The sequence below is a fragment of the Heptranchias perlo genome, chromosome 35, assembly GCF_035084215.1.
Source record: "Heptranchias perlo isolate sHepPer1 chromosome 35, sHepPer1.hap1, whole genome shotgun sequence".
NCBI lineage: Eukaryota > Metazoa > Chordata > Chondrichthyes > Hexanchiformes > Hexanchidae > Heptranchias > Heptranchias perlo.
This window is the reverse complement of record NC_090359.1, coordinates 18,149,740-18,166,843: the sequence shown is the minus strand read 5'-3', so window position 1 is coordinate 18,166,843 and position 17,104 is coordinate 18,149,740. Positions and strand designations below refer to the sequence as shown.

At 47.4% G+C, this 17,104-nt stretch overlaps 1 protein-coding gene across 1 annotated transcript; it reads left to right on the top strand.

Moving 5' to 3' along the window:
* Positions 1-512: 512 nt before the first annotated feature.
* On the top strand, positions 513-944 carry LOC137302295 (secreted protein C-like). The gene has a single exon (XM_067971936.1). The coding sequence runs from the start codon at positions 513-515 to the stop codon at positions 942-944; it is 432 nt and encodes a 143-aa protein (XP_067828037.1).
* Positions 945-17,104: the final 16,160 nt, after the last annotated feature.

The following is a 17,104-nucleotide window of genomic DNA, read 5'->3' as shown; positions in this document are numbered from 1 at the left end:
ACATAGCCCCTGGGCCCTCTCCGCCACCCACAGGGCATTGACCGATCCGAACTCAGCTTCATGTCCAATTTCCTGCCCGCTCCCCATAACCCCTAATTCCCTTTACTTCTAGGAAACTGTCTATTTCTGTTTTAAATTTATCTAATGATGTAGCTTCCACAGCTTCCTGGGGCAGCAAATTCCACAGACCTACCACCCTCTGAGTGAAGAAGTTTCTCCTCATCTCAGTTTTGAAAGAGCAGCCCCTTATTCTAAGATTATGCCCCCTAGTTCTAGTTTCACCCATCTTTGGGAACATCCTTACTGCATCCACCCGATCAAGACCCTTCACAATCTTATATGTTTCAATAAGATCGCCTCTCATTCTTCTGAACTCCAATGAGTAGAGTCCCAATCTACTCAACCTCTCCTCATATGTCCGCCCCCTCATCCCCGGGATTAACCGAGTGAACCTTCTTTGTACTGCCTCGAGAGCAAGTATGTCTTTTCTTAAGTATGGAGACCAAAACTGTATGCAGTATTCCAGGTGCGGTCTCACCAATACCTTATATAACTGCAGCAAAGGAACTAGTTCATTCGAGGGACCCAATTCATACGAGGGATCTAGTTCATTCGAGGGAGCTAGTTCATTCGAGGGGCCCAGTTCATACGAGAGATCTAGCTCATCCAAGGGATCTAGCCCATCTGAGGGATCTAGCTTATCTGAGGGATCTAGCCCATCCGAGGGATCTAGCCCATCCAAGAGATCTAGCCCATCCGAGGGATCTAGCCCATCCGAGGGATCTAGCCCATCCGAGGGATCTAGCTTATCTGAGGGATCTAGCCCATCCAAGAGATCTAGCCCATCCAAGAGATCTAGCCTATCCGAGGGATCTAGCCCATCCGAGGGATCTAGCTCATCCGAGGGATCTAGCCCATCCAAGAGACCTGGCTCATCCGAGTGATCTAGCTCACCCTAAAGGTCAAGCTTATCCAAAGAAACTTGCTCATTTGAGGGATGTAGCTCATCAGAGGGATCTAGTCCATCTGAGGGACTTGGTTCATCTAAAGGACCAAGTTTCCATGCACACCCTTACTATAGCACAGCAATGTTTTTGTTATATTTAAGCTTAGAATTCCCTCCGATCCCCAAGTGGTCCAGAGGTATGAGCTCACCATCTGCTCCATAGGATCACACAGCAGCTGGTCTTAAGGATAGCAAAAGTGGAGGCACTGGATCAAAGAGTGTTTTTAAAAAACTTTGCAACAAAAGAGAAAGAACTTGCATTTATGTGATGCCTTCACGACCTCAGGACATCCCAAAGCGCTTTACAGCCAATAAAAATGTAAGAACATAAGAAATAGGAGCAGGAGTAGGCCATATGCCCCTTGAACCTGTTCCACCATTCATTAAGATCATGGCTGATCTTCTACCTCAAATACACTTTCCACCCTATCCCCATATCCCTTCATTTCCTTAGTGTGCAAAAATCTATCGTTCTCAGTTTTGAATATACTCAACGACTGAGCATTCACAGCCCTTTCGGGTAGAGAATTCCAAAGATTCATAACCCTCTTGAGTGAAGAAATTTTTCCTCACCTCAGTCCTAAATGGCTGACCCCTTGTTCTGAGACTATGACCCCCCTAGCTCTAGACTCAACAGCCAGGGGAAACAACCTCTCAGCATCTACCCTGTCAAGCCCTCTAAGAATTTTATATGTTTCAATGAGATCACCTCTCATTCTTCTAAATTCCAGAGAATATAGGCCCACTCTACTCAATCTCTCCTCATAGGACAACCCTCTCATCCCAGGACTCAATCTAGTGAACCTTCATTACACTCCTTCTAAGGCAAGTATATCCTTCCTTTGGTAAGGAGACCAAAACTGTACACAGTACTCCAGGTGAGGTCTCACCAGAGCCCTATATAATTGCAGCAAGGCCTCCTTACTCTTATACTCCAACCCCCTTGCAATAAAGGCTAACAAACCATTTTCTTTCCTAATTGCTTGCTGTACCTGCATGTTAACTTTCTGTGATTCGTGTACAAGGACACCCAAATCCCTCTAAGTACCAACATTTCTTAGTCTCTCACCTTTTAAAAAATATTCTGCTTTTCTATTCTTCCTACCAAAGTGGATAATTGCACCATATTATATTCCATCTGCCACCTTCTTGCCCAATCACGTAACTTGTTATATCTCTTTGCAGCCTCTTTGCGTCCTCCTCACAGCTTACTTTCCCACCTACCTTTGTATCGTCAGCAAACTTGAATACATTATACTTGGTCACCTCATCTAAGTCATTGATGTATATTGTAAACAGCACTGACCCTTGTGACACCCCACTAGTTACAACCTGCCAACCTGAAAATGATCCATTTATTCCTATTCTGTGTTTTCTGTCCGTTAACTAATCCTCAATCCCATGCAGCCCTAATCTTATGTAACAACCTCTTGTATGGCACTTTATCAAATGCCTTTTGAAAATCCAAATATACTACATCCATTGGCTCCGCCTTATCTACCCTGCTAGTTACACCCTGAAAAATCTCAAATAGATTCGTCAAACACAATTTCCCTTTCATAAATCCGTGTTGACTCTGCCTAATCATATTATGATTTTTTAAGTGCCCTGTTACTACGTCCCTAATAATAGATTCTAGCATTTTCCCTGCTACTGATGCCAGGCTAACTGACCTATAGTTCCCTGATTTCTTTCTCCCTCCTTTCTTGAATAGTGGGGTTACATTTGCTACCTTCCAATCCATGGGAACCGTTCTACAATCCAGGGAATTCTGAAAGATCAAAACCAATGCATCCACTATCTCTGCATCCATCTCTTTTAAAACCCTAGGACGTAGGCCTTCAGGTCCAGGGGTTTTGTTGGCTTTTAGTCCCTTAAAACTCTGCTCCTGATTTCACAGGGTACCTGCTCTCTATTTACTGTAAGAAATCTCCAAATACTGTGTTAATAAAACTCTGCTCCTGGTATCACTGGGGACCTGTTCTCTACTGTAAGAAATCTCCATGTACTGTGTTAATAGAACTCTGCTCCTGGTATCACTGGGGACCTGTTCTCTACTGTAAGAAATCTCCATGTACTGTGTTAATAGAACTCTGCTCCTGGTATCACTGGGGACCTGTTCTCTACTGTAAGAAATCTCCATGTACTGTGTTAATAGAACTCTGCTCCTGGTATCACTGGGGACCTGTTCTCTACTGTAAGAAATCTCCAAATACTGTGTTGATAAAACTCTGCTCCTGGTAACATTGGAAACCTGCTCTCTGTTTACTGTAATAAATCTCCAGGTGCTGACACACCCCATACTGGGTTAATGAAACTCTCCATCTCGCTCCAGCAGGGGCTCGCTTACTCTATTGTTTTCAAAAACTGTTTTACAAATGTGTACACAGAACGAAACTCCACCCCAGGCCCTGTAAACGACATTCCATGTCCCATAAGCAAAATTGTAGATCCTCCCAACTAAATTCCAGATCCTGTCACCCTACCGATTGAGCCAAGTGTTACTCTGGACACTGCACATGATCTGCTACAGAAAATGGATCAAATGATTTAGCAAATGAGATCATCTGCAATTCAATAATAAATGCCCTGAATCTCAATAAAATGAATAAACTGTGAATCAAAATAGCTGAGATCACCTTAAAGAATGGCTGACCTGCAGCATGAACACAGCTGTCTGTGGCCCTGTCTGTATATCTCCCTGTCTGTCTCCCTTTCTGTTTCCTACCTGCCCATTTGCTTCTCTTTTTCTCTCTCTCTCTCTCTCTGACTGGGTCTGTACCTGTCTCCATCACTCCCTGTCTCTCTCTATCTCCCATTGTCTATCTCACTATTCCTATTTCCTCTGCTATCTTGCCTCCTCTTCCTTGCATGCTGGTGTCTCTTCTCTTCCGCCCTGTTCCTTTCACTCGCTCCGCATCCCTCTCTACCTTGCTCCCCATCTCCTGTTCTTTCCCAACATAGTTCTCCTCTCTGTGTCCACCTCACACTGTGTCCACACCCCTCCCTCTCTCCCTATCATCTCATCCCTATCATTTCCATCAATCGCTTTGTGGCCTAAGTGCTGATCCTTGTGGCACCCCACTAGTTACAACCTGCCAGCCCAAAAATGACCCATTTATTCCTATTCTGTGTTTTCTGTCCGTTAACCAATCCTCAATCCATGCTAATATCTTACCCCTAATCTTGTGTAACAACCTCTTGTATGGCACCTTATCGAATGCCTTTTGAAAATCCAAATATACTACATCCATTGGTTCTGCCTTATCTACCCTGCTAGTTACACCCTGAAAAATCTCAAATAGATTTGTCAAACACAATTTCCCTTTCATAAATCCGTGTTGACTCTGCCTAATCATATCATGATTTTTTAAGTGCCCTGTTACCACGTCCTGAATAATAGATTCTAGCATTTTCCTTGCTACAGATGCCAGGCTAACTGGCCTATAGTTCCCTCCTTTCTCTCTCCTTTCTTGGATAGCGGGGTTACATTTGCTACCTTCCAATCCACGGGGACCATTCTCGAATCTAGGGAATTCTGAAAGATCAAAACCAATGCATCCACTATCTCTGCATTTCCATCAATCGCTCTTTATCCTCTCTCTTCCCTCCCGCTTCATCCCTATCCACTTTCTCTCTGTGCCTGGCTTTGTTCTCCGTAATCTCGCGGAGCCATTTTCTACGCAATGTGCTCATTTTGCTCCATCCCTAGAATTCTCTGTCTGCCGTCCATCCCTCTCTATTTAAGTCGCTCCCTTTCTTTATCCACCCTCCTCTCTCTGACTTTCCTTTTCTCTCTCTCTCCACATCCCTCCCTCTCCGCGTCTCTATATATTCCATGTCTCAGCCTTTAACTGCAGCTGCCACCTTTTTGTCCACTCCATGGTTGAAGTTCAGAGATTATGGCGCCGATATTACCAGGGAGGCAGGATGGCAGCAAGGGGACGACCGGGTGCGTGGCTAACAGGCCCAGTAAAATCTGTCCGTTCCCTACACGATCGCAGGTAAATTGAAGCCACTTGCCGTGGCTTCTGGGTTTCCAAGTCGTCAACATGTGCAGCAGGCGGACTGTGCACCCGCATCACAGGCTGTCAGCCATTAAAAGGGGCAGTCCTCCAATGCTGCTTCTGCAGCAAAGAACCGAAATTATAGAATGGAGCAGACCAGGGGAAAGGCTGCTCTCAGATTTACCGATGCCTCACTCCAGGTGCTACTGGATGGGGTGAGGAGGATGAGGGAGATTTTCTACCCGGCGGACGGGAGGAAGTGGCCTGTCTATGCCACCAACGTCTCCCGCACATGGATCCAGTGCAGGAAGCGCTTCAATGACCTAACTAGGTCAGCCAAAGTGAGTACACTTACTGATTCTCCTACACTCCGTCTTCCACATCACCGCCCCCACTCCACAACTCCCTCTGCGCTGCCAACATTACTCTCGCTCCTCACACCCACTCAAACCTCATCCTCAGCTTACTTGCACTTACTCACCTCCCCAGTACTCATCCCACCACTACCACTCAAACCAATCCTCATACAATGTCATGTCTCTGTCTCATACTCGCCCTCTGATGCATCTCTTTCACGGTCAGCCTCACCCAAGCCAATGCATTCAGCGGTTGGCCACGTCACCATCCCTCACTCACGCCTCTCTACCTTCTCCCCTTATAGGAGAAGAGAGCCCAGAATGCACAGGAGAGGGCGAAGACTGGAGGGGGGCTGCAACATCTGGTCGTCCTCACAGACGCGGAGCAGGAGGCTCTGGAACTAAGCCGCACCCTCAAGTGCCTGTCCGTCAGGGACGCCAAGACTGGCATCCGACAAACATCTGGTGACAGAACTTTAACATTCAGCACTCATAATAGCAAATGATGTTAACATGCCTTGCCATCTTTAACACCTCAACATCTGTCATCATGCTTAATATTGCCTTCTGTTCTCTTACAGGGCCTTCAGCGACCACCGTAACGGCAAAGGGCGATTCCTCAGAGGACCTGCCGGCCTCTGAGGGGGCACCGTCACATCTGAGCGAGCCATCCACCAGCGCAGATACACACACCTCGGTGGGTCCCCGTCCTCACTTAGTTGGGGTCTCACACGGTGAGTCACCACACACGTGAGCACGAGCAGACACTGGTGGCAGAGGCATCTGTGGAGAGTCCGCCTCGGTGGGAGCTCTCTTCTCCAGGCTCTGCTCAGCTGGACACAGATGCTGAACCCTGGGGGCCAGCCATGAAAAGGAGAATGATCGAGGGGCAGCAGCACATTTGCGAGGTGATGGAACAAGTGCCACAGGCACTCTCCACAATCACGCAGAGGATGGAGGAGACCAACTCCTGCTTGAGTGGAATGGTGGTACAGGTACAGGAGGGAATCTCTGAGATACTGTCACAGGGACCTGAGGGCATCTCTGAGATAGTGTCGCAGGTAAGTGCGGGAATGTCTGCGATGGAGGGAAGGCTAGCCTCATGGAGCTTCAAGAACGACTCACCAATGATTCCATTGAGGCCCTGATAACGGCCCTTCGGAGTCAGGAGTGAGCAACTTTCTGCCGCCTTAAACAGATACTCTGGCACTGGCCTTACAAGGCTTCACACATGTCCTCCAAACTGTGGTCCAGCAGGGTGGTAGGAGTGATGTGGGCCTGGCCCAGGAGAGGGATGATGGCGAAAAGGGACATGGAAGTGGGGACGCCACTCAAAGCGCCCCTACGTCTCACCCGTTGCCCCCCTCTTAACCAGAACCAGCAATGCTGCCTCCTCTCCAGGTGGCCGAGTCTGCCCTTGCACAGGTGCAGGTGGAGCAGTCTTTGGAGGGGCCCTCACGGGCACCGAAACCCAGAGGGCGTCCGCGCAATGCATCTAATCAGTCAGGGCATGAACAACAGCAACCTGCCACTACCTCTGCTGCAGCCTCAGGGGAAGCACCACATAGGAGTACTCGTAAGTGTAAGGCGAAGGTTTTTTGAGCACAAAGGGGATACACAAGGGTGTTTGACGGTTTGTCATGTTTTTTATTTATATTTGATTTTTGTTAATGGCACATTAAATATCATTATTGTCACCACTACTGTCATGTCTTGGCCATTCTTCACTGACTTGTGTAATAAGTCCCTTTCATGAGGTTCACCATGAACACCCACACTTGATGCCACCCATTGGGTCACCCTACAGTGGGTGTATGTGTAGCTGCATGACTATTTTGTGCAGGTGCCTGTGGCGCAGCACTGTGTTGTGGAGCTCCACGTGGCGGAGGTGGACGGCGTGCCTGGTGAGGCCGGTGATGTTGCTCGTCCTCGGATGAAGTGATGAATGCAGCTATGGCGCCCCCCCCATCCTGACGGTGTGAGTTTGAGGAGGTCCGCAAAGTAGGTAAATGTGTCTGCACAGCAGAGTTTAGGGTATAAATGAAGCATTTTGAGTTGAAAGGCAAAGGTGTTGCAATCAAAACTTTGTCTGAAGTGACAGAGTTCCCTGCTGCAATACATGAGGTTTTCCCCCCAACTGTCAAATAATCCTTTGCATCTCCCACTGGCTGCTGGCTGAAACACGTCTGCTCCGACATGGAGTGTTTCCCACGGCACGGGAAACACGCTGAGGATCCTTCAAAATTGCGCCCCTGCCAAAATCTCCACTCAATGAGGTCTGTCAAGTACCTCATGTATCTAAATAACTATCTAAAGCAGCATCCTGCCGGCTTTAATTGCGTCACTGGGGAACCTGGATGTCAGCGAGTTGGAGCCGGGCTCCGAACCCGCTCCGGGATTATGCCATTTTACGAGCCCCCCCACCGCCCCCAACGCACCCGATCGGCCATCCGAAAATCGGCCCCTATATTTTCAGGCCAGTGATACATCAACACAAGTTGCCATTCCACTCAATCTCTCCTCACAGGACAACCCGCTCATCCCAGGAATCAATCTAGTGAACCTTCGTTGCACCACCTCTAAGGCAAGTAAATCCTTCCTTAGGTAAGGAGACCAAAACTGTACAAAGTGCTCCAGGTGAGGTCTCACCAGAGCCCTATATAATTGCAGCAAGAGCTCCTTACTCCTCATACCATTTGCCTGCCTAATTGCTTGCTGTACCTGCATGTTAACTTTCTGTGATTTGTGTACAAGGACACCCAAATCCCTCTGAAAACCACAGCGCTTAGTCTCTCACCTTTTAGAAAATATTCTGCTTTTCTATTCTTCTTAACAAAGAGGGCAATTTCACATTTCCCCACATTATACTCCATCTGCCACCTTCTTGCCCACTCACTTAACCTGTCTATATCCCTTTGCAGACTCTTTGCATCCTCCTCACAGTTTACTTTCCAACCTATCTTTGTATCGTCAGCAAACTTGGATACATTACACTCGGTCCCCCTCATCTAAGTCATTGATATATATTGTAAACAGCTGAGGCCCAAGCACTTATCCTTGTGGCACTCCACTGGTTACAACCTGCCTTCCTGAAAATGACCTGTTTATTCTACTCTCTGTTTTCTGTCCGTTAACCAATCCTCAATCCATGCTAAAATATTACCCTCAACTCATGAGCTCTAATCTTGTGTAATAACCTCTTATCGAATGCCTTTTGAAAATCCAAATGCACTAAATCCACTGGTTCCCCTTCATCTACCCTGTTAGTTACACCCTCAAGAAACTCGAATGGATTTGTCAAACACGATTTCCTTTTCATAAAATCGTGTTGACGCTGCCCAATCATATGATTTTCTAAGTGCCCTGTTACTACGTCCTTAATAATAGATTCTAGCATTTTCCCTTCTACTGATGTCAGGCTAACTTGCCTACAGTTCCCTGTTTTCTCTCTCACTCCATTCTTAAATGGCAGGGTTACATTTGCTACCTTCCAATCCTCTGGGACCTTTCTAGAATCTAGGCAATTCTGGAAGATCAAAACCAATGTATCCATTATCTCTGCAGCCACCTCTATTATAACCCTAGGATGTAGATCATCAGGTCCAGGGGATTTGTCGGCTTTTAGTCCCATTAATTTCTCCAGTACTTTTTCTTTAATAACATTAATTACTTTAAGTTCCTCACTTTCATTGGGCCCTTGGTTCCCCACTATTTCCGGTATGTGTTTTGTGTCTTCTACCGTGAAGTCAGATACAAAATATTTGTTTAACGTCTCTGCCATTTCCTTATTCCCCATTATAATTTCTCCTGTCTCTGCCTCTAAGGGACCCACGTTTACTTTCGCTCATCTCATCCTTTTCACATACTCTTACAATCTGTTTTTATATTTCTTGTTGGTTTACTCTCAGATTCAATTTTCTCCCTCTTTATCAATTTCTTGGTCATCCTTTGCTGATTTCTAAAACCCCTCCCAATCCTCAGGCTAACTACATTTTTTGGCAATATTGTAAGCCTCATCTTTTAATCTAATACGATCCTTAAATTCTCCACTTAACCACAATTGTACCACTTTTCCCGTGGAGTTTTATTCCTCAAGGGAATGTATATTAGTTGAGAATTATGAATTATTTCTTCAAATGTTCACCATTGTTTATCAACCGTTATATCTTTTAATCTAATTTTCCAATCTACCTCCGCCAGCTCGCCCCTCATACCTACATAATTGGCTTTATTTATATTTAAGACCCTAGTTTCGGACTTAACCACATCACTCTCAAACTGAATGTGAAATTCTATCATATTATGTTCACTCTCCTCCAGAGGATCCTTTACTATAAGTTTACTAATTAACCCTGTCTCATTACACAATACAAGATCTAAAATAACCTGTTCCCTAGGTGGTTCCTGTACCAATGAAGTACTTTTGAAGTGTAGTCGCTGCTATACTGTACTACAAGAGCAGGTCAGAGGTTGGGTATTCTGCGGCGAGTGACTCACCTCCTGACTCCCCAAAGCCTTTCCACCATCTACAAGGCACAAGTCAGGAGTGTGATGGAATACTCTCCACTTGCCTGGATGAGTGCAGCTCCAACAACACTCAAGAAGCTCGACACCATCCAGGATAAAGCAGCCCGCTTGATTGGCACCCCATCCAACACCCGAAACATTTACTACCTTCACCACCGGCGCACTGTGTCTGCAGTGTGTACCATCCACAGGATGCACTGCAGCAACTCGCCAAGGCTTCTTCGACAGCACCTCCCAAACCCGCGACCTCTACCACCTAGAAGGACAAGAGCAGCAGGTACATGGGAACAACACCACCTGCACGTTCCCCTCCAAGTCACACACCATCCCAACTTGGAAATATATCGCCGTTCCTTCATCGTCGCTGGGTCAAAATCCTGGAACTCCCTTCCTAACAGCACTGTGGGAGAACCTTCACCACATGGACTGCAGCGGTTCAAGAAGGCGGCTCACCACCCCCTTCTCAAGGGCAATTAGGGATGGGCAATAAATGCTGGCCTCGCCAGCAATGCCCACATCCCATGAACGAATAAAAAAAAACACGGCAGTGCATTGCACACAGCAAGGTCCCACAAACAGCAATGTGATAATGACCAGATCATCTGTTTTAGTGATGTTGGTTGAGGGATAAAAATTATAATTGAATTTAAAAGACCGGTCCAGCAGTAAGATACGGGTTTTCACCCACCTGCAATGTTTCTAAACCTGACCTTACCACTGTGGGGAAGATACCAAGCAAAGGCTGGGCCAGGGAGGCAGGGACTCTCCACAGGTGGTGGGGGGAGATCAAGGGACAATTGCCCAGGTTGCTCTTACACCCTCTTCTAGCGGCTGGATTCAGACCAGCAATGGTGGAGGTCTAAGACCCAGAGAAGGGGAGAAACGGCCTCAGATATAGAAATGACCGAGGCTCAGTGTTAATCACTGTGAAAAAGTTTGCAATTCAGCAAAGATAGGGCGCTGAATTGGGCCGTGTAGCGCCAGTTGTTTTGACGCGACACGGCCTCTTCGACATCCAAGATCGCGTCTTGGATGCGCACGCATGTTTTCAGCGTGACGTGCCCCAGGCGCCATTTTGGTATAGGAGTTAGCTCAGGCGCAGATAACAAACGCTGGAATCATGTAAAATAGGGAGAAAATGGCTTCAATCAGTGCACAATGCTGATTTAAAGTGATAGACACCATTTTGGGACTTAATTCTCAAATCAACGCTCCGTCTTAACCCCGACCATCTGAACGTGTCTTAGAGTGCCTGGAGGACCCCCCACCGGCGCTTTTTAAAGGGATCATGCAGGATTTACAGGTTAGTGGCTGGATTATTGCTTCTGGCTGCCCAGACATTTGTAACTGTTTTTGGAGGTCTCCTACACTTGAATACTAGGACGCGGGGACATAGCCTAACATTTAGAGCAAGGACGTGCAGGAGTGAATTTAGGAAATGCTTCTACACGCAAAGGGTGGGAGACGTTTGGAACGCTCTTCTGCAAATGGCAGTTGATGCCAGCTCAATTGTGAATTCTAAATCTAAGATTGATAGATTTCTGTGAACCAAGGGTATTAAGGGATATGGGGCTAAGGCGGGTATACGGAGTTAGGTCATAGGTCCAACCTGATCTGATCGAATGGTGGAACAGGCTGGAGGGGCAAAATGCCGCCGCCATTTGCTGCCTCCTGATATATGCCAGCTTCTCCTGCAAGAAAGCGGGACATGTGTCTGGGTGATGTACCTATCATGGTTGAATAGCTGCCACTGTGTGTGGCCTGTGAGTTGTGGGTGGGCGGCTTGCAACAGTAGTAATGTGTAAGGGTGAGAGGGTTGAGTATTGATGGAAAGAGTTTGTTGGTATGTGGGTGATGGGGGGGTGTAATGCGTGGAGCAATGGATGCAGTTAGTGGTGTAGTTGGTAGGAGACGCCACTTGACAGTTGACCTCACTCACCTTGACCACTCATGTCAAAGCATTGAACTTCTTCCTGTACTGCATCCATGTTCATGATGCTGTGCGCCTGACATTGACTTCATCCCCTACTGCCTCCCACTGCCTTTTGTGTGTATGTCTGGAGGGCCTCTTTTTTTTTATTCGTTCATGGGATGTGGGCGTCGCTGGCGAGGCCGGCATTTATTGCCCATCCCAAATTGCCCCTTGAGAAGGTGGTGGTGAGCCGCCTTCTTGAACCGCTGCAGTCCGTGTGGTGAAGGTTCTCCCACAGTGCTGTTAGGTAGGGAGTTCCAGGATTTTGACCCAGCGACGATGAAGGAACGGCGATATATTTCCAAGTCGGGATGGTGTGTGACTTGGAGGGGAATGTGCAGGTGGTGTTGTTCCCATGTGCCTGCTGCTCTTGTCCTTCTAGGTGGTAGAGGTTGCAGGTTTGGGAGGTGCTGTCGAAGAAGCCTTGGCGAGTTGCTGCAGTGTATCCTGTGGATGGTACACACTGCAGCCACAGTGCGCCGGTGGTGAAGGGAGTGAATGTTTAGGGTGGTGGATGAGGTGTCAATCAAGCGGGCTGCCTTGTCCTGGATGGTGTCGAGCTTCTTGAGTGTTGTTGGAGCTGCACTCATCCAGGCAAGTGGAGAGTATTCCATCACACTCCTGACTTGTGCCTTGTAGATGGTGGAAAGGCTTTGGGGAGTCAGGAGGTGAGTCACTCGCTGCAGAATACCCAACCTCTGACCTGCTCTCGTAGCCACAGTATTTATATGGCTGGTCCAGTTAAGGTTTCTGGTCAGTGGTGACCCCCAGGATGTTGATTGTGGGAGATTCAGCGATGGTAATGCCGTTGAATGTCAAGGGGAGGTGGTTAGACTCTCTCTTGTTGGAGATGGTCATTGCCTGGCACTTATCTGGCGCGAATGTTACTTGCCACTTATCAGCCAAAGCCTGGATGTTGTCCAGGTCTTGCTGCATGCGGGTTCGGACTGCTTCATTATCTGAGGAGTTGCGAATGGAACTGAACACTGTGCAATCATCAGCGAACCCATTTCTGACCTTATGATGGAGGGAAGATCATTGATGAAGCAGCTGAAGATGGTTGGGCCCAGGACACTGCCCTGAGGAACTCCTGCAGCAGTGTCCTGGGGCTGAGATGATTGGCCTCCAACAATCACTACCATCTTCCTTTGTGCTAGGTATGACTCCAACCACTGGAGAGTTTTCCCCCTGATTCCCATTGACTTCAATTTTATTGGGCTCCTTGGTGCCACACCCAGTCAAATGCTGCCTTGATGTCAAGGGCAGTCACTCTCACCTCAGCTCTGGAATTCAGCTCTTTTGTCCATGTTTGGACCAAGGCTGTAATGAGGTCTGGAGCCGAGTGGTTCTGGCGGAACCCAAACTGAGCATCAGTGAGCAGGTTATTGGTGAGTAAGTGCTGCTTGATAGCACTGTCGAGGACGCCTTCTATCACTTTGCTGATGATCGAGAGTAGACTGATGGGGCGGTAATTGGCTGGATTGGATTTGTCCTGCTTTTTGTGGACAGGACATACCTGGGCAATTTTCCACATTGTCAGGTAGATGCCAGTGTTGTAGCTGTACTGGAACAGCTTGGCTCGAGGCGCAGCTCGTTCTGGAGCACAAGTATTCAGCACTACAGCTGGGATGTTGTCGGGACCCATAGCCTTTGCTGTATCCAGTGCACTCAGCCATTTCTTGATATCACATGGAGTGAATCGAATTGGCTGAAGACTGGCTTCCGTGATGGTGGGGATATCGGGAGGAGGCCGAGATGGATTGTCCACTCGGCACTTCTGGCTGAAGATGGTTGCAAACGCTTCAGCCTTGTCTTTTGCACTCACGTGCTGGACTTCGCCATTATGGAGGATGGGGATGTTTACAGAGGCTCCTCCTCCCGTTAGTTGTTTAATTGTCTACCACCATTCACGACTGTTTGTGGCAGGACTGCAGAGCTTTGATCTGATCCGTTGGTTGTGGAATCGCTTAGCTCTGTCTATAGCATGTTGCTTCCACTGTTTAGCACGCATGTAGTCCTGAGTTGTAGCTTCACCAGGTTGGCACCTCATTTTTAGGTACGCCTGGTGCTGCTCCTGGCATGCTCTTCTACACTCCTCAGTGAACCAGGGTTGATCTCCTGGCTTGTTGGTAATGGTAGAGTGAGGAATATGCCGGCCCATGAGGTTACAGATTGTGCTGGAATACAATTCTGCTGCTGCTGATGGCCCACAGCGCCTCATGGATGCCCAGTTTTGAGCTGCTAGATCTGTTCTGAATCTATCCCATTGAGCACGGTGGTAGTGCCACTCAACACGTTGGATGGTGTCCTCAGTGTGAAGATGGGACTTCATCTCCACGAGGACTGTGCGGTGGTCACTCCTACCAATACTGTCATGGACAGATGCATTTGCGACAGGTAGATTGGTGAGGACGAGGTCAAGTAGGTTTTTCCCTCGTGTTGGTTCGCTCACCACCTGCCGCAGGCCCTGTCTGGCAGCTATGTCCTTCAGGACTCGGCCAGCTCGGTCAGTAGTGGTGCTACCGAGCCACTCTTGGTGATGGACTTTGAAGTCCCCCACCCAGAGTACATTCTGTGCCCTTGCTACTCTTGCACCCCCCCCCCCACCCCCACCGCGGATATAGGATGTCCCTCCTTCTGTCCACCTCTTGCATCAAGGCCTCTGTTGTATCAGCAGAGAACCTTGGTGCACGGACTCTCAGATCGGCAGATTGATGAGGTCTGGCATGCAGAGTGGAGGATGTGGGAATTAGTAGTGTGCAACCTTTATTCAGTGTTTTAACATATCTCATCAGTATGTAAAAATTGGGATGGGACCTGCATCTGTACTTTACGTGTGTGATGTCTGATCTCCATTCAGACTCCGTGCAGACAGCAGGCTGTTATATTCAGCAAATAACAGGTACCAGCTACCTTTAAGAGATTTCCAACAGACAGCCTGCCTTTAAGAGATTGGAGCTTCCCCCTGCTGGTTGAAAGTGCAAATTGTATCGAATCCTTGTTCAACGCTGATTTCCAACGCAGATTGCAGGTAAGTCCTCAGGCCTGACAAAAATCTCGTCCTGCCTGCGCAGGGACCATTGGGCGCGGGGTAATAGCGGATCGTGCTACCCCCGCCCAAAAACAGGCCCTATCCAAATTTTCCCCCATATTGTCCACACAGAGAAAATTGTCCACCGCAGCCAACGTATCAGGCGGGTAGAAGTGGGCTCTTCAAGGAGTCGAGTTTCCCTGAAAAACTCTCCAGCCAAATGGTAATGTCCCTTTAAATTTACAATCCTGCCACACCAGTCATCGCCAGCTTTAATGTGTCAGATCCTCAATCCAAGCAGTTCTGTGCTGCTATCATTGTGACTCATTTCCATTATACGCCAGAGAGAGAGAGAAAAAATGTACTGCAAGTCTATTTATAAATCTCAGCCCATCTCCCCATCACTCACTGAAACATTGTTGGTGCAGAGGGGTGATTAAGCAACACATATTTCTCTCTGTACCTTTCTGCCAGCTGAAATGTGTCCATTATAATGGTAAACAATTTTACAACACCAAGTTATAGTCCAGCAATTTTATTTTAAATTCACAAGCTTTCGGAGGCTTCCTCCTTCCTCAGGTGAACGATGTGGAACGGATGATGTGCCACATAAGTACAGTGCCTCGCATGTGATCCTTGGCACATTTATACACAGAGGCACCCTCAGAAAAGGTGGCAAATACCGTGGCACTATTTTGGATGGAGAGGGCCTGAGGCTTAATTGCGACAGGCCTTTCCCCACAAACTGGTTTAGGGCCACTTAATGTCTGTGTGTGTGTGTGTGTGAGAGAGATGGAGGAGAGAGAGTCAGACACGGGAGAGACAGAGCGAGAGAGAGAGAAACAGACACGGGAGAGACCGAGGCATTAAAACGTACTCTTGTTTTAGGTGGAGTATGATTTAAAAGCAAATTAATGCATTGTTTCATTGACTAGTAATGTGGTGAATAGTTACTAATAGACCCCGAACTCATTCATAACACCTGCAAGAATAACTTGCAGTTATAGCTTTCCCTCCAGTGGCACATGTGGTGCAATGTGAAACAGGGTGATTTTAACTCTCCCTGATCGCAGGAGCGGGAAAGGATTGGGGAACAGTTAAAATGGAGCAGCTCCATTTCCCGCTCCATTCCCGACGATCGGCCATTTTAACGCCACTGATCTTGGCGTTTGACGAGTCTCCCGCCTGACTCCTGGGTCACATCATGACCCCTGAAATTTAACCCACTTCTGAGAAGGGAGGCTCCTCGCAGGGGGAACCTGTCGAGAAGCCAGCAAGACACACTGAGGTAAGTTTAAAAAATAAACTGACCTTAGAGTAAAGAAGGAGAAACTGTTTCCACCGACAGGAGGGTTGGTAACCAGAAAAAAACAGATTGAAGATAATTGGCAAAAGAACCAGAGGGGAGATGAGGAGAATTTTTTTACGCAGCGAGTGGTAATGATCGGGAATGTACTGCCTGAAAGGGTAGTGGAAGCAGATTCATTAGTATCGTGGCTAAAAGGGTTAAATTATGAGGACAGGGCTTGTGTTCCCTCGAGTGTAGGAGATTAAAGCGTGATATCATTGAGGTGTTTCAGATGATTACAGGATTTGGTGGGGTGGACAAATAGAAACTATTTCCTCTGGTGGGGGAGTCCCAAAGAAGGGGGCATAACCTTAAAATTAGAGCTAGGCCGTTCAGGGGCGATGTCAGGAAGCATTTCTTCACATAAAGGATAGTGGAAATCTGGAACTCTCTCCCCCCACCCAAAAAAAATCTGTTGAGGCTGGGGGTCAATTGAAAATTGCAAAACTAAGATTGATAGTTTTATGTTAGACAAGGGCATTAAAAGATATGGAACCAAGGTTACATCGAGTTACATTGAGTCTACAGCACAGAAACAGGCCATTCGGCCCAACTGGTTTATGCCAGCGTTTATGCTCCACATGATCCTCCTCCCTCCCTACTCCATCTAGCCCTATCAGCATATTCCTTTCTCCCTCGAGTCCTTATCCATCTTTCCCTTAAATGCATCTGTGCTACTACTCCTTGTGGTGGCGTGTTCCACATTCTTACCATTCTTTGGGTAAAGAAGTTTCTCCTGAATTCCCTACTTATTAGTGACTATCTTATATTTATGACCTCTAGTTCTCGTCTCCCCCACAAGGGGAAACATTTTCTCTACGTCTACCCTATCAAACCCTTTCATTATTTTAAAGACT